Raw genomic sequence first — 27,370 nt, forward strand, 5'->3', positions numbered from 1 at the left:
GAACCACCCTCACTATTAAAAACATGCCCCAATCTCCAGTTTGAATTTCTCTAGCTGGAGCTTCCAGCCAGTAGACCATAGGTGGACAGATCTTCCAGCAGGGCTTACCAGTACCGATGGATCCCATGCAAACCCATTTCCATGCGCAAGAGCCATGAGTTGAGCCTGCTCTCCCAAGAGCGACTGTTCAGGGTAGGATTCCATGGCACCCCCCGGACGATGGTCTCACCATCAAAGAACAAAGCCAACACCAGCTGTTAAAACATCTATGTGGGCATTTATTACAACACGTTGTTCCAAAGTACAAAAGAAAGGAAAAGAAAGAGGGTAAAAAAGCACTGCTGTTTACAGCCTCTGGTAATAAATAAATAAAGACAGGACAGGGCAGAGCTTGTCTCTCGGTCCTGCCAGGCGCCATCCGACTTCAGCATTGGTGTAACAGGCAGGAGATGATTTTGGTTTCAGTGACTGAGAAGGGAATGGAACACAGTGGGCTGATTGCAAGATACTGTCTCCCCACCTAGCACTTAGGATGCATTACAAGTGCCCCTGTCCGTTCTGGATCCAATCTCTCTGCTGAGGGGCGCTGTGTGTTTGCTACTGAAAGGCCTGGTGCTCTCCTGTACGGTATTGCACACCTTCTGAGCAACATCCTTGGGGGCTAGGAGTGCTCAGCCCCCTCAGGCCCCAAATCCACAGCATTGTCTGCAGAGCAGGTGATCCTCATTTAACTCCCTAGCCACTGCTGCCTGGAAATGCACTGGAGAGGGGAAGAATGGAGCCCAAACTGGATTTCTAGAAGAGCTGGAATGGATTCTACATATGACTCCTGAGAAGAGGATAAAGTCGGAACTGGATTTCTCTGCTCCTCTAGAATGGATTTTGAGTGACAAAATAAATTCAACACAGCACAAGGAAAAGATGACTTCTATCTATAATAAACCACACTCATGTTAGAGACGATAGGCCATTGCATGGCTGTTATTGGAAGGGCAACATTAATCCCTTTGATTTAAAATGACTTCTAACTGGACTGGCTAGTTAAAGAGATAATATTTGATACTGTGGCACACAGAGAATTCCCTCCCTATTGCACTGACACTTTCTCTCAGGCCTCCTCCCCATTCTGTTGACTGGGTACTTGTAGGCTTCAGGACGAGTCCAGACTATGGGTACAAGAAGCAAGTGCCAGGTTCTGGCCACTAGAGTTACTCGGAAATCTTAACTCTGCTTCCTGTGAATTCTTAATGCTGGAAAACCAGTTATTTCTGCCAGCAATGCACGCACTTATAGGGCCATTCGCCCTCTCTTCTTGCATCCCTATCATTCTTAGAGGCCAGTCTGATCAGATCTCTCTTTGCCCATGGGCTGGTCTTCCACTAAGCCTCTTCTGGGCAGCCTGGAGCTCTGCTGCTCTAAAACTGAACATCCTCATTCCCCAGAAGGTGTGGCTCCTTGGACAAAGAAAGATCATCAGGTGGCAGGGAAATTGAACCCAAGAAAGCCCAGGATTGCTCGCCAAAGAAAGGTGTGGTGGCTTTGGGTGGCTGGGAGAATGCTGCCAAAATAGCTGCTGATGCCAGGCCATTAAACCATTCCTGGTAAAGATAAACTTCCTGGATTCAGACACCAGAGTGGGGGACCCTGAGAGCATGTGTGCATTGACTGTTTCCTGGAAACCTGGTCAATTTTCCTTTAGTTTTAAGCTTGTGCCTTTGAATTCTCCATTCCTGCTCCCTACAAACTTGAGTAGACTCCAATGGGTGTGGGTGTAGGGGAGAGAAAGGCATTGCCCTGGGCTTTGGTGGTTTCAGAACCTCTGGAGGTTTCACTCTTTCAAATCCACTCACATGGGCCTACCAGTGTGTGCTTTCTTCAGGACAGCTAATGAACTAGGCCTGGCACAGTATAGTGCAGCCAGCCCCAGACTGGTGGGGCAGGTACAGGGTTGAGGCAGGTGGGGAATGGAGAGGTGGCTGAGGGTCTGCACTTATTCACAACAGAGAACCAAAGAGCAACATACAAAGATTAAGAAGAAAAAATTACATAATAGTAATAATAATAATAATAATAATTAATAAATACTTAAATCTATAATTCATAGATTGCAATTACAACACTGACAGCTTATTATTGGTAGTTTAAGAGGGAAGGCAGAAGGGGTTTCTTTTGGGTGTAGGCTTCCTATAGCAGAGACATGACAGGGATGCATGGCCAGAAAAAGAAACAAACACAGAAAGACGAGAGATTGGGAACACAGCACAAGCTAGGAAAATACCTTTGGGCTTCAGTGTTGCCGACTCCTTTCCTCCCAGGATCCCTCCCTTGCCAGTCCTCTGAAGCTACAAAAGAAATGGGGATGCTGCAGGGTGTCAAGGAGTTAGCCAGTTATGCCTGACTGAGTGTGGCTCAGCCTTGCACTCCTTTAGAAGCTGGGAGATATGGAGCATTCTAGAGGAGGGTCATCTGGGTAGCTTTACTGTCTGCCCTTAAGAAGGTTGAAAATCTACCAATTCGCAGCTGCACTCCAAGCAATGCAGCTATAGCAGGAAATAATTGGATGTTCTAAGCAGCAGGGCACCAATCAGATGCTTTATAAATTAATCCGATTGTCCAATAGGGGGGCTCATTTACTTTCCTTAGGGCCAATCCTGCTCCAATTTAAATCAATGGGACAGAGTCTGATCTCACTTACCCTGCTGTAAATCAGCAGTAACTCCACTAAAGGCAAGGGTGATACATCACTGTGAACCAGACCCAAGTGAGATCAAAATCAAGCCCAATGACTCTGTGGATCAGAGATTCTGGCTGACAGAGTTCATTAAAGAAACACAGTAAGGGATGGGGACCAATTAGGCAACAGATAAAATCCTCCAAGGTAACTAACCTTGATACAAGAGATAGAAAAGATCTATTCAGCCATGCAGGGCTTGATCCAAAGCCCAGTGAAGACAATGGGAAGACTCCTGTTGAGTTCAATGGCTTTGGATCAGTCCTACCACTCGAGGTTAATGCAGGAATCTTCCCTTAGAGGATATTTTTTCTAGAGTTTTAGCTTTAAAATGCTCCAAGTGAGAGCAACTCCTCTCACAAGGACCATCAGAAAGGGCAGGGCAAATGCAAGCATATTCACAACACTGATGAGATGGGTTATAAATGCGCCATGGTTCTTAAAATCTTTGGCTTGGTAGCAGAATGGACAGCAGAGTAGATGTCACCTCACTGTGTGCAGACACAGAGCTGCTGAAGGGCTTTGCTGACAGTCTAGGGTTGAGGGAGACAAGACAAAAAACCGAAACCCCCATTTTTGCATGCACCACAGTAGCTGTTTCTCTAAAATGCCACAAGATGGCAGCTGTTCAGAGCCCTGCTGCTATTTCTGAGCAGGCAGCTGCTCATGTCGTTCTTCACTGAACCTGTCTGCTTGTTGTTTGTATTTATAAAGGTTGAGATTGCAGTGTCAGGCTGAGGATGGCCCAAATGTGTCCCAGAGCACACTCTGCAGTGACTTCATGTAGGACTAACGGGCTGAGCCCCATCACATCTCATGTCATGTCTGTCATTAAGTTGCATCTACACTAGATTTTTAACCCCCAAATGTCCTACCATTGCAGCTCTAATAGTGGTATTAGTGCTGGGGGGTAATAATGTAGAGTAGGATCCTGTGTACCACCATGTCATCCAAGTCCACCCAAGTCTTGAGGTCATAGTGGTAAAAATGCCAATGCCTTATCTACTCTAGAACTCCACTATAGCTACCATGGGTGGAGCTGGACCAATGCTAGCAGTGGTGGTAAGACCCACTGCAACAGGAAAAGGAAACTCTTATTCTCTCTAACGCTATAGGGTTAAAAGATGGGAGACAGCAACTCCGGGCCAAGCTGGTGCTGGCAGCTATGGAATGCCAGCTGTGGTGGAAGGGGAAAACCCCTTACAATACAGAGGCTAGCAGAGATCCAGGGAGGAGACTGTGGCTTTGGGGTGCTTTGCAACTGCTGTGGCTCATACTTCTCCCAAGCTTCAACCAATAATATATGAACAGAGGCACCCTCATTAGCTCCTCCCTCTGCACTGCAAAGCAGCTGGGTCACATGCCATGGAGGGGAAACTATCACAAACTTCACAGCTGAAGAGGTCTCTGTACTAACTACAGTTCTAGTGCACCAAACCTTGGAAGATCAAGGGCAGAACCTACACGAACAGATGTCCGTGTGACTTGCAGAACAAGAGAGAGTCATTTACTGCTCCTAAGCAGCTGGATGGCTCTTCTCCTTGTCATAAGGCAAGTATCCTTAAGGACTGCTGATCAATACTGTTGAAATGGTCAGAGAAGCTGTGTGTTTTCTATGGAGATACTTCTGTATATGACAGCTCTGCTTTCAGGTCAAGTGGAATGCAATAAGGATACAAATGGGGATTCTCCATTTGTGGTGCATGATCCTGTACTAGGCTTATGGAACATCGGTAAGATGTGAACATGGAAACGCTGTCTTGCTAGCATATTTCACAGTGTAACCTCTTGCTGTCTGGGACTGACCAGCCAATTGACCTGGCTTGGCTGAGAATCTCTGAATTTATATGTTGAAATTTAAAAAAGGGGGAAAAATGTAGACAACCATTTGTTCTCTTTTTTGTGACTAGCTCTAGGGCTGGCTGGAATTTTTCAAATTTCACTGAAAATGCAGGACAGAATGAGAGGGAAGAAGACTGGCGGCCCCAAAAGGGTTAAAACATGAGACAGGTCATATTGCAGCCAGTGGTTAGTGGAGTCTCAGTGGTTAAAAGCTCAAGAAGCCCTTTGAAAGCTTTCCTTTGTTATTAACCTCCCGATGGAGCCAGGATGCTACTTAATATACCAGTTCCCTTAGAATCACCGCCTCCCCACTGTCCCCACACACCATATCTCTACGCTGGACGGGAATGCAAGAAAGAAAGGGCAAGGGTTCTGCCTGCCTCCTAAAAACATAGTAGTCGGCAACACTGATGCTGATTTGAGGTGCTCACTAGAAATACGGATGCTGTGTTTTTTAAGAGAGAGAGTTAAAATGAGTATCTACCCCCCCTTTCAAAATAGCTGTAGGAAAAAGAGGGATGGGATAGGCAGAGGGATCCAACCATCATCAAAACTTGTATTTTATTAATACTTCAACATGGAAAATCAAATGAATTTAACCACCCAACTTTCCCCTCCCCCACTACCAACTCCAGCACATTTTGGGGTACCAGAAGGGATTATTTGAGGTTTCCATGCTTCTCACTTAACCGCTTTAAAAAAAAAAATCAAGAAGCCTAATGCCAGTCATAAGCCTCCTTGGAGAGTCCCCTCTCCCATCCGCCGAGGACACGTGCACATCAGCAGAGACAGACAATGATCATAAGAAAAGTGACAATCTGATGCCTCCAGAACATTATAATTATTATTGCAGCTCCTCACGGCTTCGGTCTGTGGTTAAGTTTTAAACCTGAGATCATCATTTTTGTCTTGTGTAGTTTGATTTGAAAATAAACACAAACAAACACATAAGAAAAAGAAGGGAAGGTGAAAAAAAAAAAAAAGAGCTGGAGGGGGTCTAAAATCACACACAACACACACATGAACAAAAACCCCTGAGGTATTGGCTTGGAAACCAGCATGATACTAAAAGGAAGAAAGCTACAGAAAGCGAAATGTGCTTTGCAGCAGAGATAGACCTGTGCCCATAACACCAAGCAGCGGCTCAGCAGCAAGGTCTAAGCATCCCGCTGCGTGGGAGAAACACAGCTTTGGGGGTGAGGGCTTTGCTCCCCTTTAAAACAGGGGTTTTCATAAAGAGGAGAAGCAGCCAAAAGCGTCTGAGAATCAGAACAGAAGCCACTCGTGCCCCTTTGTCATTCTTCTCTTGACCGTGCTTGCTAACTTATGGAAGCTTTCTGCACTGTGCTCATTGGCCTCCTTGAGGGCTCCCTCTTGCACCCTTGACTTCAGTAATAGCAGGACCTGGCCCTTCCTCAACATCTGTGTTATCATAAAGGTCCCACCTGGGCCCGACGCCACCTCTAAAAAAATAAATCAAGGGAAGAATCCCATGCAGGAGGCCTTCCCTAGGAAATCCTCACCCTTTACCCACCCGAACTCCCAGAGGGAGACGGGTTTTTGGCAGGGATTCCCTTGGAGGCTGGCACCCTGCCTTCTACTGGGTAAGAAAGAACCATCATTCGCTTCAGTTACTCTGAAAAGGTCAATTAACAGAGACTCTCCAAAGCAAAATCCCAGGAAAAGAAAAAAAAACAGGAAAAGAAAAACAGTGAAACCAATCTTCTTAGCAACACATCTGAGTGTGGGAGGATGCTGCTGCAGGAGGGTGGGTGGGTTTGGAGATAGGAGATGGGGGTGGGGTAAGGAGGGAGTGGTTTGTCCTCATACTAATATCCCAAATATTGGGTTTGTCTCTTAGCCTTTCAATGCATTTCCTGGTGTTTCCTCTCTCTCTTTTCCTTCCTGAAGTGCCCATTCAGTTTGGTCTTTCATTGGCTTCACCTGTGTCTTTGGACTGTTTTCCCTCTGCCACATGTCACTTGCACGCCCACTGGAGCCCCAGTGCTGGATACGCTCCATGATCATGCTCCCTTACACACACGCGTGTAGAGAACTGGTGCAGGAGTACCAAGAAATACTTTATGCTAAGCACTCAGAGGTAACTGTCTAACTATCTTGCAGTGGCAAACCTGTCGCTGTTCTCAGGACCCCCTGGGGTTCATTCTGGTACTACAATAAATAACTCCATTTGTTCCTAAGGATGAGGCCTATATTTTCCGCCAGGGTGCAGCCCCTCTGGACGGCCATGTGGAGTAACACTGGGAGGGGGAAAGCAGGGCCTCAAGGGCTTTTCATTACAATCTCACCCATGCACAAGGGTGAGAAGTGTTCCCTATTTCTCCAGGACACTATCTCCCCCACCTCCTCCCCAGAAGCACCCTGAGCAAGTGGGCAAGGCAGTTGCTCATGAGAGTCCAGCCCACCCAGAACCACTCGAGCATTATCTAGGGAGTGATTTTTTCTCCAAAAGGACTCAGTAACCCCCAAATTCTCCAACACAACCCAGTATGCGTTGCTGCCCCTTTAATGAAAAGCCTCTTCTCCTCCCTCATTCCCCACATCCCATCCTCCGTTTTTTACATAGTCTCTCCCTTCCCCCCTGGTTTTTCCATAGACCAATGCCAGACCTTCTATCCCAAAACTGGGAGAGGGAAAGATTCTATGGCTTTGATGGAGACAAGAGAGAATCAAATAGGAACCAAAAGGTAAAGCAGCAGCTTTCAGGAGAGAATTTCCTGCTCAGTTTGTGTTGAAAGAAGATATTTTGTTTTGTTTTGTTGTCATTTTTAAAAAGTGCATGAAAGATTTTTCCTGCCAAGTTTTTGCTTTGCGCACAGGGAATGGGGAATCCGTGTCGCTGACGTGCGCTACAGAAGGAGTCACAGGCCGCGGATATTGCTTAGAAACTCATGTTTCAGATTTAAATACCATAGACAGTAAAAATAGAGCTGAAAGTACCGCCCCACAATGTCTGCAAATCATTGCCAGAATGAACAGCTTCAATAAATTAAAAACAAAACCATTGAAATATTATTTACGTCTCAATAAAAATTGCAGTAAAACCGTTTACCTTTTTCTTTGTGTGGGTTTTTTTATATTATATATAATATATATTTATATATGTATAGGGCTGCGGTAGTGCAGCATTAAGATACTTAGCCAGAAAAAACACAGGCAGAGCATGCTTAGTGCACCAGGAAGAGAAAAAGGCTTAGGGGGAGGAGCTAATGCAAATATCCCCACCCCACCCTTGAGAGGGAGCCACCTACATTCGTCCCCCACCCTGATACAAAAGGACGGAGAGCTGGAGTGAGCAAAGCCTCTGCCATTTCTTATTGGTCAGGATAATGCTCTCTTCTAAATGAAGACACTCCTACTTTTTGACTGCATCTGCAGAGAAAATATTAAACCTCACTCAGAATTTTAAGCTGAGAATGACACTGCTGGGGTGCTCAGATATGATGAGCATCTCCTCCACTTCAGTCAAAGATCCGCTCTTCCATCACCCCAGCGAGTCACTTTCTGCCCAGGGGGCAAAGAATCCAGGGGTGAAAGAGGCTCGTCCCTCCCAAAAGGGAATGCAGCCAGGGTGGGGAAGGGGAAGGGGCACTAAGCATGCGCAGTCATGTTTCCTGACTTTGGATTCATTCATCTTTGTTTCATTTTGGCGTGTGTGCACCTGCAAATACACACACGGGTATAAATACTGTCCCCACCCCACCCCCACTTGGCCTCTTCCCAGTTAAATATCCACCCCTCACTCTCCAATGCCCCAGGATGAATGTCAGGACACCTCAATAATCTCCATGCTGCCCGAAAAGCTAGACTGTTTGCCTATTTTGCCCAGGTCTTCCCGGGACCTGCCCTCTGACATGGTCTCCTCGAACTCCATCTGGCAGCTCCTCCTCTTGAACTGCTTCTCCGCGGCAGCATCCTCGTGCCAGCTGTGCCGCCCATCCCTCTGCTCCGCTCTCTGCTTGTCCCTCAACCTGATCTCACAGCTGCCCTGCAGAGTGCTGCAGCTGAAGGAGGAATACGAGGCAGCACTGGCAAACAAGGCCCCGCTCCCTCCGCCGCCGCCGCTGCTGCCCACTGCCGAGTCTGTGCTAAAGTACCAGGGGTTCTCTGATGACGGGGTGCTGGGTGATTCCAAATGCACACCCCAGGCGCCTACCCCTCCTCCGCCGGCAGAGTTTGGTGCCACAGCTGGCTGTGTAGGCTGCTGTCCCACGCCAGGGAGGCTTAAGCGCAGTGTCTGCTTGAGATTGTCCTCCACGCTGGTGCTTTTGTGCATGGCACACACCCCGCTGAAATTGAGGCTCATCCCATGGGCAGGGGAGCCCGCCTGATGCCTGTGTTTCCGCCTCTGCCTCACCTTGGCTTCCAGCAGGAAGTCCGGCCCACTGGGCCAGTCGGGACTATCTGGCACGGGTGAGAACTGGCACAAGCCGTTAGGTCCAGAAGGGCTGTCCAGCTTGCAAAGCTTGGGGGCTTCCCCGGTGTCAGCAGGGCCTGGGGTGTTCTGCCTCAGGCCGGGGGAGAAGGCTGATTTGATGTCCAGGGAGAAGGAGCGCTTTAGCCGGTTGGTGTCTTGAATGCGCTCCGAGGACAGGTGTAGGCCGTTGAGTCCTTGCTGTAGTGCTGTGGGTGAGACAATTTTGGGAGCGCCTGCTGGCTCACTGCGGGAGGGTGCCAAGCTTGTGCTTTTCGATATGTCCTCGGCCTTTTCTGAGGTAGAAAGCTTCAGGTGCCTGTTGCTCTCAGGCACTTCAGCTGGGTCTGGTTGGGCATCCCCCTCACTCCTATCACCTTGGGCCTTCAAGGCCTTGAGGAGCTTCAGGCTCCTCTCGTACTCCAGGAGCTGGCCCAGGAAGTTGAAGTTGGGCGATATGGATGGGCGCCGGTCTTTAACAAACCTGCAAGGGTAGACAAACAGATGGGGTGGTCACTTGGTCTTTGGCCCACCAGCTAGTCTATCTTAGCTCTGCCGGTCTCCTCAGCGGGAGAAGCTAGTGCATTCTACCAAAAGCTCAGAAAGAAACAGGTGATGGGCTATCCACAATGCCACAGGGCACTCTGCAGAGCAGGGCCGGCTCTAGCTGTTTTGCAGCGCCAGGCAAAAAAAAAAGAAAAAGAAAAAAAAAGGCGTCCGGACTGCCGAAGCAAAAAACCAGCAGCCGCAGCTCATGGAGGGCAGTCAAGGTAGCTTGCAGGGGGGTGAAGGGCAGCACCCGCCTGCTCCCTCTGCCCGCGGGCAGCCAGGCGCTGCAGCCCGCTCACATTCGGGTGAGAGGGACTCCCTCCTCCAGCCTTGGGGTGCTACAGGAAGTGGTGGCTCAGCAGTTCCTTTAAAGGCGGCTCGGCCAGGCCGGGCTCAGACCGGCGCGGGAGGCGGAGGCCGCTGCAGGGGGTGGGGAGTGGCACGTCCCGGGGAGCCCGGTGGCACAATGAGTGGCGGGAATTGCTAGTTCCTGCCGCCCCCCCGGCCAGGGTCCGTGTTCCTGCAGGGCTGGGCTGGCCACCCCAAGATTGGCCGGAATGCCGCCCCTTACCATGTGCCGCCCCAGGCACGTGCTCTCTCATCTGGTACCTGGAGCCATCCCTGCTGCAGAGAAAGCCAGGACTGCTCAGGCTCTAGGAAATTTACCACCCTCACTCTACTTTCCCATGGGCAGCACCCCACCTCCCATGGCATGTAGTCCCATTGTGATATTTCAAAACTGCTCCCGAAGGACAGCCCTCCGCCTCCCATGAATGTAGGGCAGCACCAACCTGCTACTAGGCCAGCCTACACCAGATTTCAACTTAGTCAAGGGTTTTGCTTCTTGAAGCTGAGCCCTTCATTTCCTTTGACTGGGGCAGCAATGAGGGGTGTGCACGGGCACTGCTCTGTGGTAGGGCACAAAGCGTATACCCCACCCAGGTGTCAGCCTAGCAGCGTGTAATCCACTAGCACTCAGAAAATTCATTCAAAGCAGTGCTTTGAAACCCTTTCTGACAGCTTCTCTCTGCCTGCGCCAGCCTGCTTCCCTTTACTAGAGCAGGGTACATTCACGTACTTCCTCATTCCGCTCATCCAGTTGCACCTACCTGTAGGCGTCGTCTGAAGACATGCCCATGGTCTTCATGATGTAGGCGATGGCAATGGTGGCTGATCGGGAGATCCCTGCCAAGCAGTGCACTATCACTTGGCAGCTGGATACCTTGGCCTTGTCTGCAGCATGGTACAGAAAGAACAGCTTTCAGAGGGGTGCCCCTAGAGGTTGGACAGAGTCATTTCATCCTTTGTCCCTGTGGAACAATCTTTGTGAGGCTGTATGTCTAGTGGCCAGCACAAAGGATTGGGAGGCAGGACTCCTGTGTCTCCCCCTGGCTTTGCCAGTGACTCGTCATGTGACCTGGGCTAATCTCTGCACATCTCAGTGTCCCCATTTCCCCATGAATAACATGGACATAAGGACACTGGCCTTTGTTTCTCACTCAGACCCTCAGATAAAAGGTTGTCTTACAGGATGGCAAAGTATTATCATTTGCACAATGAGCTGGTTGTGGCAAAGGTCACACTTTTAAATGACTGATGCTGGTTGAGGTGCCAAGTTTTCTAGGGGAGGAAAGGCTTCTCCTAGTGGCTGAGTGCGCATGTTTCACTGTGGGTGAAGGGACAAGGGCTCTCTGGACGAAGAGAGGAGTTGGGGGAAGAAAAGCCTGGGTTTTGTTGGCTAGGATAGGCAAGGAGTGAAGAGTCCAGCTCTCAATGTCTGGGGCCACCACAGCAAAATCAAGACTGGAGCTGGAAGAAATAAATAAAGGCCCAGAGAGCCAGGGAGATGCCTCACCAATGAACTCAATGGACTTGTCCAGCCAGGGAAGCAGCTTCTCACAGTAGTTGTCATTGACAGGAATGCGCATGAAGTGACTGTCACAGATGAAGTCTGGCTTGGGGCAGGAGTTGCTAGCGTTGAGGACGTAGCTTATTCCATTCTGAGTCATCAGGTCCTGGTGACAGAGAAGATACAAGCGACGTGGGCTCAGTCAGTACAAAGCTGGACCTTCCCATCTACACTCTCACAGGCCTCACGCACTCCAGCGTTCTCGCCTTGCAGTTCCCCACAGTACCTCCAGTGCAGTTCAAAGAAGCAACATGGGGAGCACCAGCACAGATGAGCCAATGAGGAGTAAACCATTGTCATATGGACCTGCTCTGAGCATGAGTAAGCTGTCTGCAGTCTCTCTGCACTAGTTCTTCCACCATTGCTTCTGCATTGTACTAGAGCATGAGGTTCTCACATTTGGGGTCCTGATCAGGTGTTGGGGGTGCTGACCACCTTACCCTTCCCGTACTGGTAAAGAAAAGTGGGTCCTGGGTAGAAAGCAGGGAGTGTGCTTGGTGGGCTCCTGGTAGGGGAAAGACTGAGAACCGGTGAGCTAGAACAATGGTGGGAAATTTTAAGGAAGAAAAACAAAATAGTCTAAGGGTTACATCTGCTGTAGAAGAAAGCTTAGAGGGGCCAGGTTCAGGGGAAGAGAACATCATACTAGCAGAGCTACTATTCATTGAATGTAGTCCTCTTTTCTGTTTCCAAATCACCTGGAAACAACTCATGATTTCCCACAGATTTGTTCCCTGTTTGAAACTCTCCTCTCCATGGTTTACCGGAGCCAGTTTGCAGTCTATAAGAGACCTGCAAATGGTTTGCTGCTGGTACCATTCCTAGCACAGGAGACTGGCAATTCAGAACATGAGATGTTTTGTTTGGGACACATTTAGGTCATGTGATTTCCTTTTGGGATGAATGTAATCATGGCTCTGGAGTGAACTCTTTGGACTAGCCAAAAGAGAAGTAGCTTTCTATGAGTGTTCTGCCATAGTCGTTACTAGTCACCACTTTCTTCCTAACATTCCTGCCAGTAACCTGATTCGCCTGCATGCTTATGGAAAGTGAATGAAAAAGTCAGAGGGCTAGTTCAAAATGTCAAGTCAGTGTTCATGGATCGTTTCTTGCCACGTTTTGGTCATTGGGCACATGTATGTGACCTCTCATCCTTCCCAGAGACAAGGCTAGATTCACCAGTGTGCATGGCCAGAGCAGCATAAAACAGCCAGAGTGTAGTGGTGAATATGACCCATTGTTCCCCCTGAGAGCTGAAATCCAAGCCAGATTATGTCCAAAACAAAGGAGATCATCCATACCAAAGATCCGATAGCTCTAGTCCTACGAATGCCTGTTCTGTGCTATTTCGGGGTGAGGAAGAGGAATACAGAATTGAATGGAAGGAAGCAGTTGAGAAAGAAATAAAGGTGCCATAAAATTGACAATGATTAGGGAAATGGAGAGAGAAAAGAAACCTCCCTCCTGCCCCAGGCTGAGCCCTGTGCCATGGCAGCAGTGAGGTGCAGAGCTGCCATATGAGGTTCGCGTAGGGTGACCATAAGTCCTATTTTGGCCGAACAGTCCCTTTTTTAAGCCCTGTCCCAGCCATCTTGACTTCTTTTTTCCCCAAAAGGAGGCATTTGTCCCGTTTGCTCTTGCTGACTTGATCAGCTGGCAAGAGCAAACAGGACAAATGTACACTTTTGTCAAAAAACTGGGGTGCGGTGCAGAGGGAGAGAGGAGAGAGGGAGGAGGCAGGCATTCCAGCATGCAGGGGAACCCGCTGGGTTCCAGCAACTGGGCAACAGCCTGGTGTGTATGTGTGTGTGTGGGTTTCCCGTGACCGGCAACAGCATGGGGGTGGGGGGGACGACAATAGACTTGGGCAAGTGGTTGGGGGTGTCCCGTTCTCTTTTTGGGAAATATGGACACCCTAAGTTTGCGTGCTCACAAGGGATCCTGCTATCCCATCACAGAGTATTGTTCTCTGCCAGCTCTGCTCTCTAATGCCCTAGATTATGAGGAGGGAGTGATTCTTGTCCTCAGTAATGACCACTGCGCAGAGAGGGAAGCAAACACCTCTCAGAACAAAGGGGTGAGCAAAAGGTCGTGCTGAGATGGGTGGGGGGCAGGGTTGAATCCTAGTCAGTCCGACGCCTGATGTAGGGCTCTCAGGGGACACGGCCAAGATTTCCTCCCTGAATTCCATGTAATTCACCCTGTGGTTCCTATCTTAACTAAGCTTACATAAGAGTCTCTTCCTCAGCAGGCTCCCTAGAAGCCTAACCTCAGCTCCTAGGAGCCAGCCCAGCTCCTGAGTTCACATTCTTGGCATTTTTCTCTTTCATTTCCTTCTACTCCCTGTATATAAAAATTTCTCTCTTCTCTTTCTGGTCCACCCCCATGCTCCTGTCAGATGCTTCTCCCCTGGCCCTCTCCCCAGGCGAGAATGTCTGACTGGCTCCCTCCTGCCCACAGTAGGCGCCAGTGGAATTTTAACTACAATTTCTGTTTCTTTCTTCTCTCATTTATTTTTTTCTTCTCTTAAAACAAAATTCCTTCCCCGAGGTGACATCACTGCCCAAGCATTCCAGCACCTTTAAAAGGACAGTACCCCTCTTTTCCCTCCGCTCTTTTCTTCCCGAAGCAAATCTTTGTCTATTTCCAGGCCTCTTTAAAGAGCTCTTTGCCTTGGACTGTGGTTGCTGGCCCCTTCCCCACTCCCCCCTCAGGATAAAACATCCCAGCTTAACCCCTCCTCTCCCTCTGGCTGCCAAGCTGGGCCTGGAGCAGCTGAAGTCAGCTTTGGCAGCCCAGCTGGCAGGGGGGATTAGTGGGGAGAAGCTGGCTCCCTTGGTGTGAATCTCGCAGGGGCTCCCTTGGGGCGAGGCACCCTGGCAGCTCCTTCTTCTTCTTCCCCCTTCCCAGCTCCACTGTGCCCCTTCTGTCTCTTCCCCACTGCTCCTCTCCGCCCTTCCTGGATTGGATGCCACTCACCAAGCCCAAAGAGCTTAAATCTTTTCTACGTGCATATTCTTGGCCATGCTCCCTCACCCTTTGCCACCACAGAGCATGGCAGTCAGGGGAATCGGGCAGCTCCCCTAAAGCTGCAGAGAGATGGCCGGTCCTTCCTCACACACCCCTTCAGGACTGAATCAAACCACAGCAGGACAACACCCCTGCCAGCCAAGAACTATGCAAGGCTCCTCCTGCGGATGCTCTCCACCCCCCGAGGCCTTTGTATGTATGGTCCATGTCCTTAGCTCCTTATTCACTCCAAATTGGGCAGGACAAACCACTGAATGTTATATATGCATTGTCCTCAAATGTGAAAAGTACAATGAGCTTCCCCTATGTGCCACCTCGATCAGATAGGCCTGTTCCAATTGGTAAGGGGCAACAGCAGTGTGGGGCAGGCGCGTCTCCCCACCAGCAAGACCGTACCTTGTTTAGGACATCTTTCTGGGAGCCCAGGTAGAGATGAGGCAGGATGCGGGTAGGGCCAACATTGGCCACTGGCAAGCATGGCTGGGAGATGCTCATTGGCAAGATGGCAGCTGGTTTCCCTTCGCAGAGTCCTGGGAAGCAAGAGGAGAAGGTGGCAAAGCCCCCTGCAGACAGAAGGAGGAAATTTAGACTATGTAAACTCTCCAGGACAGAGCAGGTCTCTCATTGGGTGTCTTTAAAGTGCCTGGCACAATGGAGTCCTGATCATGGTTAGGGTTTCTTGGTACTAGAATAAAACTGGAAGAAGATACCGACAGTCAATTATAATCAAGCCAGCCCCATAAGAGACCTGGTGTTAAACTGATCGTAGACAACCAAATAGCTTAATGATGGGCATCAGTGTCAACTTACATATAAATAAAATATACTGAAAGTACAGGGAGGGGCTGGGGGTCGGCAGAACTAAATAACCTATGTTAGAATTTGGCCAGGACCCCATAGCTAATCCTCTTTCTCGTATAAATACGTCCATGGGATTTTTAGTGGCTACAAACAGTCAGTGCCAGGATTTTAGATCTGATCCAAATGACAACAACCCTAGCAGCGCAGTGGTTTGCTAGCACTGTGCTGGGCAGTGGCTCAAGGGAACTGCTCGCTGCAGGATTTAGGTGTTCTTTGGCGGTCTTCAATCTAACGAGTTGGACCCTGCTTAGCTTGTGGTTTTTGACAGGATCAGAGCACAAACAGCTGCAGGCCTTTGTACTTGAGCAGGATCAGCGTCAGAGTCATGCAGTGTTTTAAGTGGCATTTACCCTCCCCCCCCAAACACACGGCTCCTGTCTCTTTCCTAAATGAATGCCTGCCTGATTATGCAGCCCTGTGTACAGTGCTAATTAGAAAAATGAGTCCGCACACAGAGAAGGAGGGAGGTGGGCGGCTGGGATGCAGAAAGTATTTGGACAGAGAGGGTGGAATCTGACTTTTTTTAAACAGATTCCTGAGCAATTTTTCATGGTCAGATGTTGCTAAACGTGATAGCAAGTAGTGTCCGATTCACTGCGCCAGCGCAGGCTGCAACCCTGTTTGTGTCGGTTTTGCTCAGACGGCCCCAAACACCAGATTCAGAGGAACAGCTATGGGGTGGCAGAAGCAGGTAGAGGATGACAAGTGAAGCTAGAATTCTGAGAACTCTAGTCCAAATACAGAGCAGCTCTTCCAAGTCTGAAAATTATAGCCATGCTCACCCAGCAGGAATGGGGAAACGGAGAAGAGAATCTTGTTGCACTTTCCAGCCAGGGATCTCCAAGTGCTGTATGAACCTGTACAAATCCTCACCTCCCCATGCGATTACGTAACAGCATTAGTTCGTTTTGCAGATGGGGACGCTGAGGCTCAGAGAGGTGAAGCAATGTGCCTTAGACCAGTGGCAGAGCTGGAAATGGAAACTCAGGTTTCCTGCCTCCACACCTCTGCTAGGCCACAGCATAGCCAAATGCAGGATTTACCGAAAGGAACACACAACATGGTCCCTCCTTGCACTGCTTTAACTTGTTATATATGCAAGAGACCTGCATTCTTGAGGGAGTTTCTTAACATACACCAACTCCTTTCTCCACACACAGAGTTAGACCTAGCAACCCCTAGCGAGAACTACATCTGGTCTAGGTTACCAAGCCGAGCGCTGGTGTCAATATGAAGGGTCCCGACTGGTGTATGCCCCCACTCTCTGCTTTTCATACTAGGGACTATAGATAGTGTAATACAGACTGGGAGTTTCACAGAGGCTGAACTAAATTCCTGACTCCCACTGACTTTCACAGAGATCTGGATATCTAACATAGGGTGACCAGATGTCCGATTTTATAGGGACAGTCCTTATTTGAGGGGCTTTTTCTTATATAGGCACCTATTAGCCCCCACCCCGTGTCCTGATTTTTCACACTTGCTATCTGGTCACCCTAGTCTAAATCCATTAGGTCCCATTGAAACTGCCAGCCATTGTTTCTATAGGGACTGTTTCTGTTTCTGTAGAGTCGAGTTCAGTTAAAATAAGAATCTCTGCCCTTGAACCCAGCCCATCTCCATAACTGAACTAAAACGTCTACTGAAGTTCACTTAACGACCTTCCACCCAATCCCTCCCCATCTAGGGGGATGGAAGAGGCTGAAACATGGCCCCCCTCCCCCAGGTCATACTCAACAGAGTCCTGTCAACTTCCCAGCAAACCCCTCTGAGAGTCCCCATCCTTACCTTACTGGATCCCGTGTGAGGCTCTGATGAGTCCTGACTAGTGTTGAAACCAAACCTCCAGTGCTCTGGGGTGAAGTAGGGGAGGGGCTGACACAATGGGCTCTGCGGTGCTTAGCCCTCGAGCAGACAGTGTCTGAGAGCAGCAGCAGCCAGGCCTCATAGACTGAATGCCCAAGTCCTGGGCCCTATCTCTGCTCAGATGGGGAAGAGGTCCTCAGTCCTCCAAACAAGGGAGATGGCTCATTTTCCATGCCACAGGAACCCCAAGCTGCTTTGGACGGACACCAACCTCCATGCCATTGGCCCTCACTTTGAGTCCTTTGAAGAACAATGCCTTTTCCCAACACAGCCACACAGCAGGCAGCCCAGCTGTACTTGCCCAAGGAAGCCACCATATTGGAAGAGAAATTGATCTCCAACCTGCAATGTGTCTCCGCTGGCCGCTTAAGCTTCCCTGTGTCGCTGGCACTTATCACCCAGAACAGCTACCAAGACTTTGGAGACTTGCGATATGAAGAGTTAAAACACCTCCCAACACTTCCTCATCCCCAGTTCTTTCCAACATGACATCACTCCCTTCAATTGGGATATTAAATCAGAGTGAAAGAAAGATGCTCGGCATAGAGGTGCACACAAGCTCTGGTTACTCCCGCTCCCTCCCCGGCCACATCAATCTCACCAGGAAGCATAAATCATGAGGCAGAGTGGGGTGTGCACATGAGGATTTGAGTGCAAAGAGCCCACATCTGGAGATTGCAGAAGAGGTTCAGTGGACAATGCAGCACAATGGGCAGTCAGGCAGAAGGGCGACCTGCTGCTCCCTCCCAGAGAGACCTTTCCTTCTATTATGCATCGGTGCCAAAGGAAGGAAAAAAAACGATCTCCTGTATTTTTATTTGGAGGGTGTATGTGTGGGGAGGTCTAGTCTTGCAATGAATGCATGGCCGTACCAGGGCCAGGCTTGGGTCCATAATCCTTTGTTCACTCAAAAGGCTTAGGAAGCCTTAAAAGCACAAGAACTGGTGTTTTTCATCTTGGAGCAAGGTGTGCGCCATTCCCCCTGGAGTACAGGCTGGAAATCAATGCCTGCCTCCCAGCCCCCGGCCCCTCTACTTTGCTCATGTTCATTATTGACCTATACAACTCGAAACGCTCTTCAGGAGCCAGCAGCGTTCAAGGTGACATCATAGCTAAAGCAGGCTGGCACATGCTGCGACTCTCCTAACAATGTTCCCCCTCCTCTTGCCCCCACCAGCACTTGTCTGCCTGCAGATCCTTTGCTGGCTCTGCTGGGGAAAGCACAGACAAGTGACACAGGAGGCTGGGAAGTGTGCACGGGGAGATTCACTGAAAGGGACAGAGTCACCCTTGCCTCAAGTTTGTATGTCCCAACCACTTCTAGGGAGGAGACATGCTCCCTATATGGCCCACAACAAAGCACCTAAGCACATGCTTAAATTTAGGAATGCGAGTCGTCCCATTGAAGTCATTTAAACTACTCTTGTGCTTCACTTTAACATCACGCTTATGAGCTTTGCTTGACAGGGTCCTAGCTGAGCAAAGCTTTTACCATTTTCTGCTCTGTCCCTTCATAAACCTCTTTCCACATAAACCTTATTTCCTCCCAAACATCATTGCCCACAGCTATTGAGCAATCCCAGGGTTTGAAACAGAACTGGGAGACAGCCTTGAGCTGAGGACATCAGGCCCCGACACCTCTGAACTTTCAGGGATACAAAACCCAGCCCTAAAACGTGCAGCTACAGCAAGTCTTACATTTTTGGAAAGCAAAGCTGCTTCTTAAAATCACCCCAAAGGCAGTAACTGTCCCTGGAAGCATTCCAAGCAATACTTGGGCTTTCCCTTACCTACACAATACTCCACGTTTTAGTGTTAATTCAGAACAAGAAGGGGCCGTTCTAGTCCTTTATTTGTAATGCTAACACCTCCCTGGGGCTGGCAGTGGGATTCTCCTGGCACGCATGGAACTAAGGGTGGGGGTGAGAATCTGTATTTTGGGTGGAGTGGGTGGAAAGAGATCTTGGGTTTCTTCTAGATGCTCCCTCAAGCAGGAGCACTGGCTGAGGCTCTTGGATAAGGAGCTTGTCCCTTGCAATGCACAGAACCTTATCCTTGGCCTGGACTCCAGCATTCCTGAGGGCTTTAGAAAACATTCCCTACTAAATCCAATGTTTTCCTGGTTTCTAGAGTTACCTACATCATGCGAGGGTGGAGCCCAAGCGAACAGAGAGATGTGTGTGGATGTGGGGCCAGAAGCTAGGAGAAGTGCTGACACCTGCTACTCCCACTGAAGTGGAGGAGAGAAAATTACAAGAGGTGAGCGCATCAAAGGATCAAGACGCTGGTGGGACTCCCCCCCTATCCTAAGCTTCATGGATCAGTCAGTCTTTTTGAAGTAAGAAAAAACCCTTAGTGCCTTCTACCTGAGGCTCTCAAAGAACTTTACAGACAGCAAGGAACGTAGCACCCCTGGCATATATGTAATTGTTATTGTTCCCATTTAGCAGATGGGGAAACAGAGGCACAGAGTGCCTAAGTGACTTGCTCAAGGTCACACAGCAAGTCTGGGAACAGAACTCTGGCCTCCTGCCTCCCAGTCCTGTGCTTTCACTACTAGGCACCGCTGCCTCCCTCCCTTTGTAAAACTACCCAAGTGTCCCTGTAAGAGGCTTTTCTCAATGCTCTAGACACTTTGCTGCTGGGGGCAGGAGTCATAATCACTTTGGGAAGCAGCATGGAGCATTTGCCTACTGTACACTGAAAGGAAAGAAGCTATTTCTTACTTCCACTCCCTCTCCTCTTCCTCTACCCTACCATCCCAGACTCTCAACCCCATCCCCCTGTCACTTCCCCCAGCCCCAGATTGTCACAGAGGATATCAGTGACAACCACCCATTACAAACAACTTTCACTGGGAAAACTGTGAAAGTTCAAGGGTGAAGGCAGTGAGCCTTGGAGTTCTTTAAAAGCCCAGACATTTGACAGAGAAAGCAGCTGCCATTCCCTTTGAGCTGTAACATCTTCTCATATCACCTGGCCCGCTGGTAGTTTGTGGAGAATCATGAGAGCTTCCCTCCTGGGACGACAGGCCGGTGATAAATAAAAACAGTCAGAGGGTTACAAAGAGAACAAGAAGCCCTGTACAATCATCTCACTACACGTCTGGATAATTAAGAGCCAATGTACAAAGCACATCTCAGCAAACACCAAGGCAAAAATAGAGGCACACTTGTAATGGTGCTTAGCCGCTTTGTGCCATCATCACAGGGGAAGAAAATGCACCCACAGACATGGCCTAGGAAAGAGAACCATATAGGTGAGGGTCTCCATAATCACTGCTGAATAATTATCAAACCTCGGATCTCTGGATTTGAAAGAAGAAGCTGCCTCCATTGCCTGCGTTAGGAGACAGTTGCAGACTTAAGCTTCACAGGTGGTCTAACCACTATCCTCAGCTGGCACAAACTGGTGTCGCTCTCCTGAAGTCAATGGAGTTGATTTACACCAGCTGAAGATCTGGCCCATGATTTGAACAGTCACAGAAATAACAGTCAGAGGACTTTTCTCTAGACAACGCCACAAATCACCAATGCCCACGGCATTCTAGATCATGTCCAAGAATTTTGGGACAGTACAAACTGATTGGGCCATCAAATCCATCTCTCTGCCAGGGAAGGACTGCTCCCGATGGTGTGTTCTGTATGACCCTGTGCAAAGTGTAACAAGTTCTAGGTGAAGGTAAGAGCACAGTCCCATTGTTTCGCCTCCTGGGTGGTAAACTCCAGCTTTGTGGATATATACATCCATAAAGGAAAGAGTATTGTTGAGTATTAAGAACAGTAATAGACTCCAGTGCAGCAGAACAAGAGACATCCCCTGCTGTCCTCATTCACACTCAGCCAGGCAGCACAGACCCACTCCATTGCCGCTCTCACTATGATCACAGGAAAAGCCAGCAGTTGTGGAAGCAGCTGCTAGGGCAGGGGGAAGGGGACTTTGATAAAAGGTATGCTCTCAGAATCAAAAGATACCAGCGTCTGACTTCACAAGGGAGGACGGGGAGAAAGGGAAATGTGATCCTCATTCTCCTCTAGGGATTAAAGGGCTTGGAAAACCCTTTGAGATATGAAGGCAAGGCAGGGAAATGAGGGGAAGCGCTGAAGTGAGATCAAAAGGGATGTGTGGCACGTTAAACAGGGCCATCCACATTCCCCACTGTTAGAACCAGGGGGACATTCCAGTCAGGCTTATGGGACTGTGTTGGGCCTAGCCAGCTGTGATGCTTTGCTGCTCCCAGTCAGGTCTCCTTGCAGTCAGGTCTCCTTGCAACACCCGATGCCATGGAGCGCACAGAGAGAGTAACAGGGTCATCTTGGCTTGAAAACCTGTTAACCTGTTGTTTTGAGGGCCCCAGGCTCCTCCTTTATTTCCAGCCATGTGGGCTTACCCCTCCAAGTCTCCACTGAAACCTCATGCCTAACTGTGCCACTGAGGCCTTGGTCCTTCTCCCATTGGAATAAAAGGGAAAACTCCCACTGACTTCAATGGGGAAGGATTAAGCTTTATATAAACAACACCCCCACTCCCCGCAGTAACAAACACTGAAGCGATGATCTAGTGCAGAGACAGCGCTTTGCTCCTGGGGGTGCTCTCTGGGAGTCTCCAGTTCCCATGGGTGCCTCTGACGCACTGGTGCGCATGCTTTCCACAAACACCCCTTTCCCCGGAGAGCATAAGGGCTGTCTGTGGTAAGACATACTGGACAGCAGAAAAGTGACCCACGTACTCATCCCTCCCTTTCTTCTGTGCACACAACACGGGCCCTCTGGAACGGGCCCGGGAAGGAGGGTTGCACTTTCACACCAGCAAAAGCAGAGCTGTCCTTAGCAGAGAAGAGGAGGGGGATGGAGACACAGCCACAGAGCGACAGCCTCCATTTAAGCTAGCTGGCTCACGGGCCATTCTGCCCCATCTTCCTCTCTCTCTGGGGGAAGCATAGGAGCAGCTGATCCCCATCTTTCTAATAACTGCTGTTTAAAGGCAGTGGCTGCTGTAATAGCCCTCCTGGTATGGCTCTGATGTTGGGTATCTGAGCCTGCACCGCAGCCTGAAACCCCACCTTCTGGTATGACCCGGAGCGGCACAGGACCTATGCCTGGGAGACAAAAGGTGCCTCCACCTGGAAGTGCTAAAGCTCATCTGCTCTAGGGTGAGACAGTCCCTGCCCGCCAACATCTCTGTGCCTTTGAGGGGGAAAGTCACAGTAGACTCTTCCCTTCCTGGGCCTTGGTGTCAGTAAATGCAGGCAGTGGGCTCAGGATTCAGAGATGCTCCCTGACGTGGAAAAGGTGCAGCAGTGCATGCAGTTTCACACAAGTCAGGTACGGCCTTATGAACACTTAGTCTCATGTTGCTCCCGCGCAGCCAAGCCAGGGCTGGCTCTCCCTCCTGGATTACATAAAGCCATGTGCTTCCAGATCTCCTGTCCCTCGATAAGAAACAGCTCTTCATGCTGGTCCCTCTGTGATATCGCCCTGTGCTCGTAACTGTGCCTGGGGTTCCCAAGCTGCTTGGCAGTGCCAGCAGTGAATCCACAGCCTCTGCTGTGCCGAGGGATATTCATTACAGGCTTTTAAACAGCTGGAAGCATTCTCGTCTTTGAGTAACAGAGATGTCACTTTCCTCCTTAAGGCTCAAGCCCTCAATTCAGCAAGATATTTGAACACATGCCTAAGTGAAAGGATGAGTCCCACTGAAGTCAGTGAGAGATGCTTCAAGTTAGGCATGTGCTTATGTACCTTGCTGAACTGGGGCACAAAGCCTGTAGTCCTTACTTGGGCAGCGAGTCAACGAGAGAGTAAAGAACTGAGAACTGCAGGATCTTGCCCCTAAAAAAAAATACCAGCCCTTTGTCTCTTATTCAGTCTCAGCTAAACCTACCCTGTTCTCCTAAGCAGTGACATGACTGAACACGCTGGCCAGGATTCCTTCGAATCAGGGCAGAAAAAAAGGAGAAAAGCACATAGACCAGAGGGGTTGGACCACGACAGCTGCCTTCAGATACTAAAGTAGCATCATTTCCTTGGCCTCTGGGAAAATCCCTCACTGCAGCATCACCTCCCCTGGCTCCTACCTCATTTTTTTGCTTGGTGGTGGCCCATTCATGCTAGCTGCTGAGTGAGATGATGAAAGGGCCTTTACAAACACCCTTACTCATCACTCTTTGGAAAGTTTCTTGGTGTGGGTCAGAGCTTCCTACTCTCTGGGAAGTTTTAGGTTTCCCCTCCGCCCTGCCATCCTCATCACTTCTCCGTTGGATGAGGTCCCATGTTTAGCCCTTTTGATTTTGCACAATGACCGTCTCAATGCATAAGAATGACCCCCACCCCACCAAGCTTCCTGCTGAAATAAGTGTTACAGCCACTGCTGGGTCTCAAGGGCTGGGGGTAGGGTGACCAGACAGCAAGTGTGAAAAATCAGGATGGGGGTGGGGAGTAATAGGAGCCTATATAAGAAGAAGACCCAAAAAACGGGACTGTTCCTATAAAATCGGGACATCTGGTCACCCTAGCTGGGGGAGCAAGTATCAGTGCTGGTCAGGACCCAGCACTGCAATAGCACGAGAGGCTGCAGGTCAGGACTAAGGTGTATAGGCACCTGTGTGGGAAATCTGTGGCTTTCTGTCATCTTCTTTGTAATTAAGAAATGAGTTCTGGTTTCCCTTCTTCCCAACTAACTAAAGATCCTGCCCTCCTCTCAGTCAGGTCAACTCGCCCTCTGCTGGACAATGCCTACATACGTCTCCAATTTCCTTTTTGTATAAGACATCGCTAGAACTCCCAGAGCATTCCAGATGTGGCCTCACTGATTCCTTATACAGGGGCTAGATTAGAAGGTCCCCTCAGCTGGGTTTGCTGGCTTCCCGGACCCTTCTTCTGCTCTGTGTTTTATAGCCTATGAGGATATATTCTCTATTCAGGTTCTTCCACTCCCTCCAACCTTATCACAGTGGAAAGAAACATACATCTACCCTCTCTACTCCTAGTCACGCTGAATCTCATAGTATTGTATCGATTGACCTCTCTCTTTATACCTTCCCTCTCCCTTAGTTTGGCACAATCAGGAGATTTCAACCCCCCACTGCAGGTTCTTTCTTCCAGGCTGTTAGTATAAGAAGCAGATGAACTAGCGCTCCATTACTGATCCATGTACATTCCCCACTAGTCACTTCCTTCCCTCCCAAACTGCTTCCACCCACCAACCTTGAGCCTCCTTTGGCTGTCCTGGCCAATACTTATTCTTGATTTTATGCCAGCAGTTGCTGACCTCGTAGATTCATCCTACAAGCCTGAAGACCGGGTAAGCCTTGTTGCCTGCTCCTCCCCTAGTCTTGCCAACTGGGTTTTTGGTACTTCCTTAAAAAAGGAAAAAAAAAAAAAAAAAAAAGAAACCCACAGCTCCAGCCCCCAAAAGTTGCTTGTCCTGATTTTCCTCTGGTGACTGCGCCTGCTCTGGACCAGCTTTACTTGTTCTAAGTAAAGAAGAATGTGTCATTTCCACGACTGACCTATTACTAATTACACCATCACTGGGTTATGTGGCTCACGCCACAAAAACATGCCAAGCTCATTTAACAGATTCCCATTTTAAGGGATGATGATGGTGGGGGGGAGGGGGGAGAATTGCTTGATTAAACCATTTGGTAAACTAGGTCATTCGAGGCTGGGCATATTTTAAGCCGCTCTATTTAATTTCACCCTTTCCTCCTCTCACTCTAGTGCTGTGGAGCTAAGACATTGCAAAATCTCTTTTTGAAAAAGGCACTTGCAAGAGGGGAATTTAGTGATCATCTCAGTGGGGAGAAGTGAAACAGAAGCAGGGGCTATTTGGTTGGTTGGAGGTGGGCTGAAGTAGTGTCACTTTCTTAATATTGTTTCTTTGAACACCCTGTCCACAATCATCACTTTGTTCTGGGGGAATTCCTCCCTTTGCTCCCACCCCCCCACCGCCCTTTGCACATGAGAACAGATAACAATTGCCTCACTGGCCCCTAGCAGCCCAGCAACCAATGCACGATGCTGCTTAATGCCTGTAGTTGCCTACAGGAATACACCATTTCCTCTGTGTCCTGCCCTGGAGGAGTGCAAGTGTGGGTACATAAGGACGGAGCCCCCCACCTTCCTCCTGGGACAGTTCTCTTCCACTCCTGCTTAGCCACTCCAAACTTGCAGGATTTAGTCCCAGTTAGCTAGTCCCACTAAACAAGCAGCACTCCTGGTTTCTAGATGGGAGCCCAAGCAAGTCATAGGGGGAAACCCAGCTGACACCACCTCCTAATGTCAGTCTCATCCTTCCCTCTCCCCTTGCAGTCAACAGCAGAACCTCACCTGCCATGCTCTGCAGCGAAATATCTCATTTCTTCCTTTGCCACCCCCCGCGTCCCCTGGAGGGAGAGGCCAGATGCCCCCTAAAAAGCTTCCTGAAATTGCAAAGGTTGAAAATTCCTGGTATTTCTCCCCATCCAAAAATGCTCCCTGGATCCCTCGATCCTCATGCCTGCAAGATGCCAGCTGTCTAACATCTTTACATTGCCTGCACATCAGCAGCTCTGCAAAGACAGCATCTTACTGCATGGGTCAGGCTCATCAAACAGCACCCCCGGCACCCAAAGGAAAGGAGCTGGCCAACAAACCTCGCATGTCCCTGCTCTCCTTCATCCTTCGCACCCTGATTTTCAGCTTCATCTGCCCCTCATGCATGTCCATCCAGAACTGGTCCTCGGAGGGCGCAATCATAACATCTAGAGGCATCCAGGCAGCTGGGCTGCGTCTCACAGAGGCACAGCTTGCCCTTGCAAAACAGCTGGCAGGCAAAAAAAAAAAAAAAGCCCAAACTCCCCCCCAAAATCCAGCGTCCAGCAGGAATTAAAATAAAAGGGGACGGGGGGAGAAATGGGGAAGAGAGAGACCCTAACACCCTTTTTCCAGCACTACAGCTTCTTCTCTCCCCTCTCTCTCTCTGCGTGTGTGTGCGCGCAACTCCAGCTCCCCCGAGCCTGAATGAGCTCAGCACATGAGCAACAACCCTGCTGATCATAGCTAAGGGGTCAGGCATGCAACCGCATTCCTTACTCAGCACACAGACACGCAGTTTAACTCACAGGCTACACCACTGACACATGCTTCACTCAGCTGCTTAAAGGGGCAACATCCCATTTTTTCCCATTGACCTTGCTTGCTCTCTGAAATAATTGCTCCCTGAACGCCTGCAGAGGACGGCCAGCTCCCTGAAGGCAAGAGGAGCTGCAGCAAACAGATCTTTGTTCCATCTGAAGTGAGCGTTATTTACTTTGGTGAGTTAATAGTTGTACAGTGAGTTGAAGGTAGAAAGCTTTGTACTGTCTATCTAATGCAACTATCCAGGGTCCATCACCATGGTACCTAAGCACCACCACACATGCTAGCACAGTGATTTTATGATTCTGGATGGAGCACAGCAAACCTTTCCCCATCGCTTGGTGTTTTCAGGGGTAGATACAACAAGGAGACTGGCTTGTTTCTTTTTAACTCGTTGATGTTCTTTTTCACTGAAGCCTGAGAGCAGAAGGTTTAGCTTGAGAAAAAGAACTGGAGGGATGGGAGGAATAATCTGGCAGAGACGTAGGCTGCAGGTGAGGGTTGCTGAGACGCCCATCAATAATGAGAAGGGAAGAATGGTCCAGCAGTTAGGGCACTCACCTAGGATTTGGGAAACCTGGGTCTGAGTCCAAGATATGCCATGGATTGCCTGTGTGACCTTGGGGAAGTCACTTAGTCTTTCTGTGCCTCAGCTCCCCATCTGCAAAATGGGGATAACAGCACAACCCTACTTCACAGGGGCATTATGAAGATAAATCCAATAAAGATTGGAGGTGCTCAAATACTGCAGTGAAGTGGGCCATATAAGTACTGTAGAAAGAGCATGGAGAAGGGGTTGATCTGGGATTTGTGGCTACACTGGATTTAAGTGGCGAGTCAGAACACCCTGACTCTTTTTGCAGAGGAAGGACAGGAGGTGGGGCTGGAGTTTGAGGATTTGGTGGATCTGAGTCCAGTTCAGTGTTACTGCACCCTAACCTCAGCACTTGGTGTAACTGCTTACCACTAAACACAGAGTTCTACCTGCTTCCTCTGTCAGAAAGCCCTAAGTGTCAGTGAAATCAGCA

The 27,370-nt window shown here is 49.3% G+C and overlaps 2 protein-coding genes across 4 annotated transcripts in view; one reads left to right on the forward strand and one right to left on the reverse strand.

Annotated features, from left to right (window-relative positions):
• LSP1 (lymphocyte specific protein 1) overlaps window positions 1–27,370 on the forward strand; it is a 512,003-nt gene that overhangs the window by 87,455 nt on the left and 397,178 nt on the right. The window lies entirely within an intron of this gene.
• Window positions 258–27,370, reverse strand: part of DUSP8 (dual specificity phosphatase 8) — a 93,807-nt gene continuing 66,694 nt past the window's right edge. The window contains exons 1-5 of one of the 2 annotated variants that reach the window (XM_050953698.1): window positions 25,859–26,205; window positions 14,893–15,059; window positions 11,413–11,572; window positions 10,667–10,790; window positions 258–9,492 (exon numbers count right to left, since the gene is read on the reverse strand). In XM_050953698.1, coding sequence (XP_050809655.1) covers window positions 8,361–9,492; window positions 10,667–10,790; window positions 11,413–11,572; window positions 14,893–15,059; window positions 25,859–25,976 — 1,701 coding nt within the window. In that variant the 5' untranslated portion in view covers window positions 25,977–26,205 and the 3' untranslated portion in view covers window positions 258–8,360. Of the gene's footprint in view, window positions 9,493–10,666; window positions 10,791–11,412; window positions 11,573–14,892; window positions 15,060–25,858; window positions 26,206–27,370 lie in introns of those variants that run through there. The other variant, XM_050953697.1, reaches the window with a different exon arrangement.

This window comes from Gopherus flavomarginatus, chromosome 5, assembly GCF_025201925.1.
Source record: "Gopherus flavomarginatus isolate rGopFla2 chromosome 5, rGopFla2.mat.asm, whole genome shotgun sequence".
Taxonomy (NCBI): Eukaryota; Metazoa; Chordata; order Testudines; family Testudinidae; genus Gopherus; species Gopherus flavomarginatus.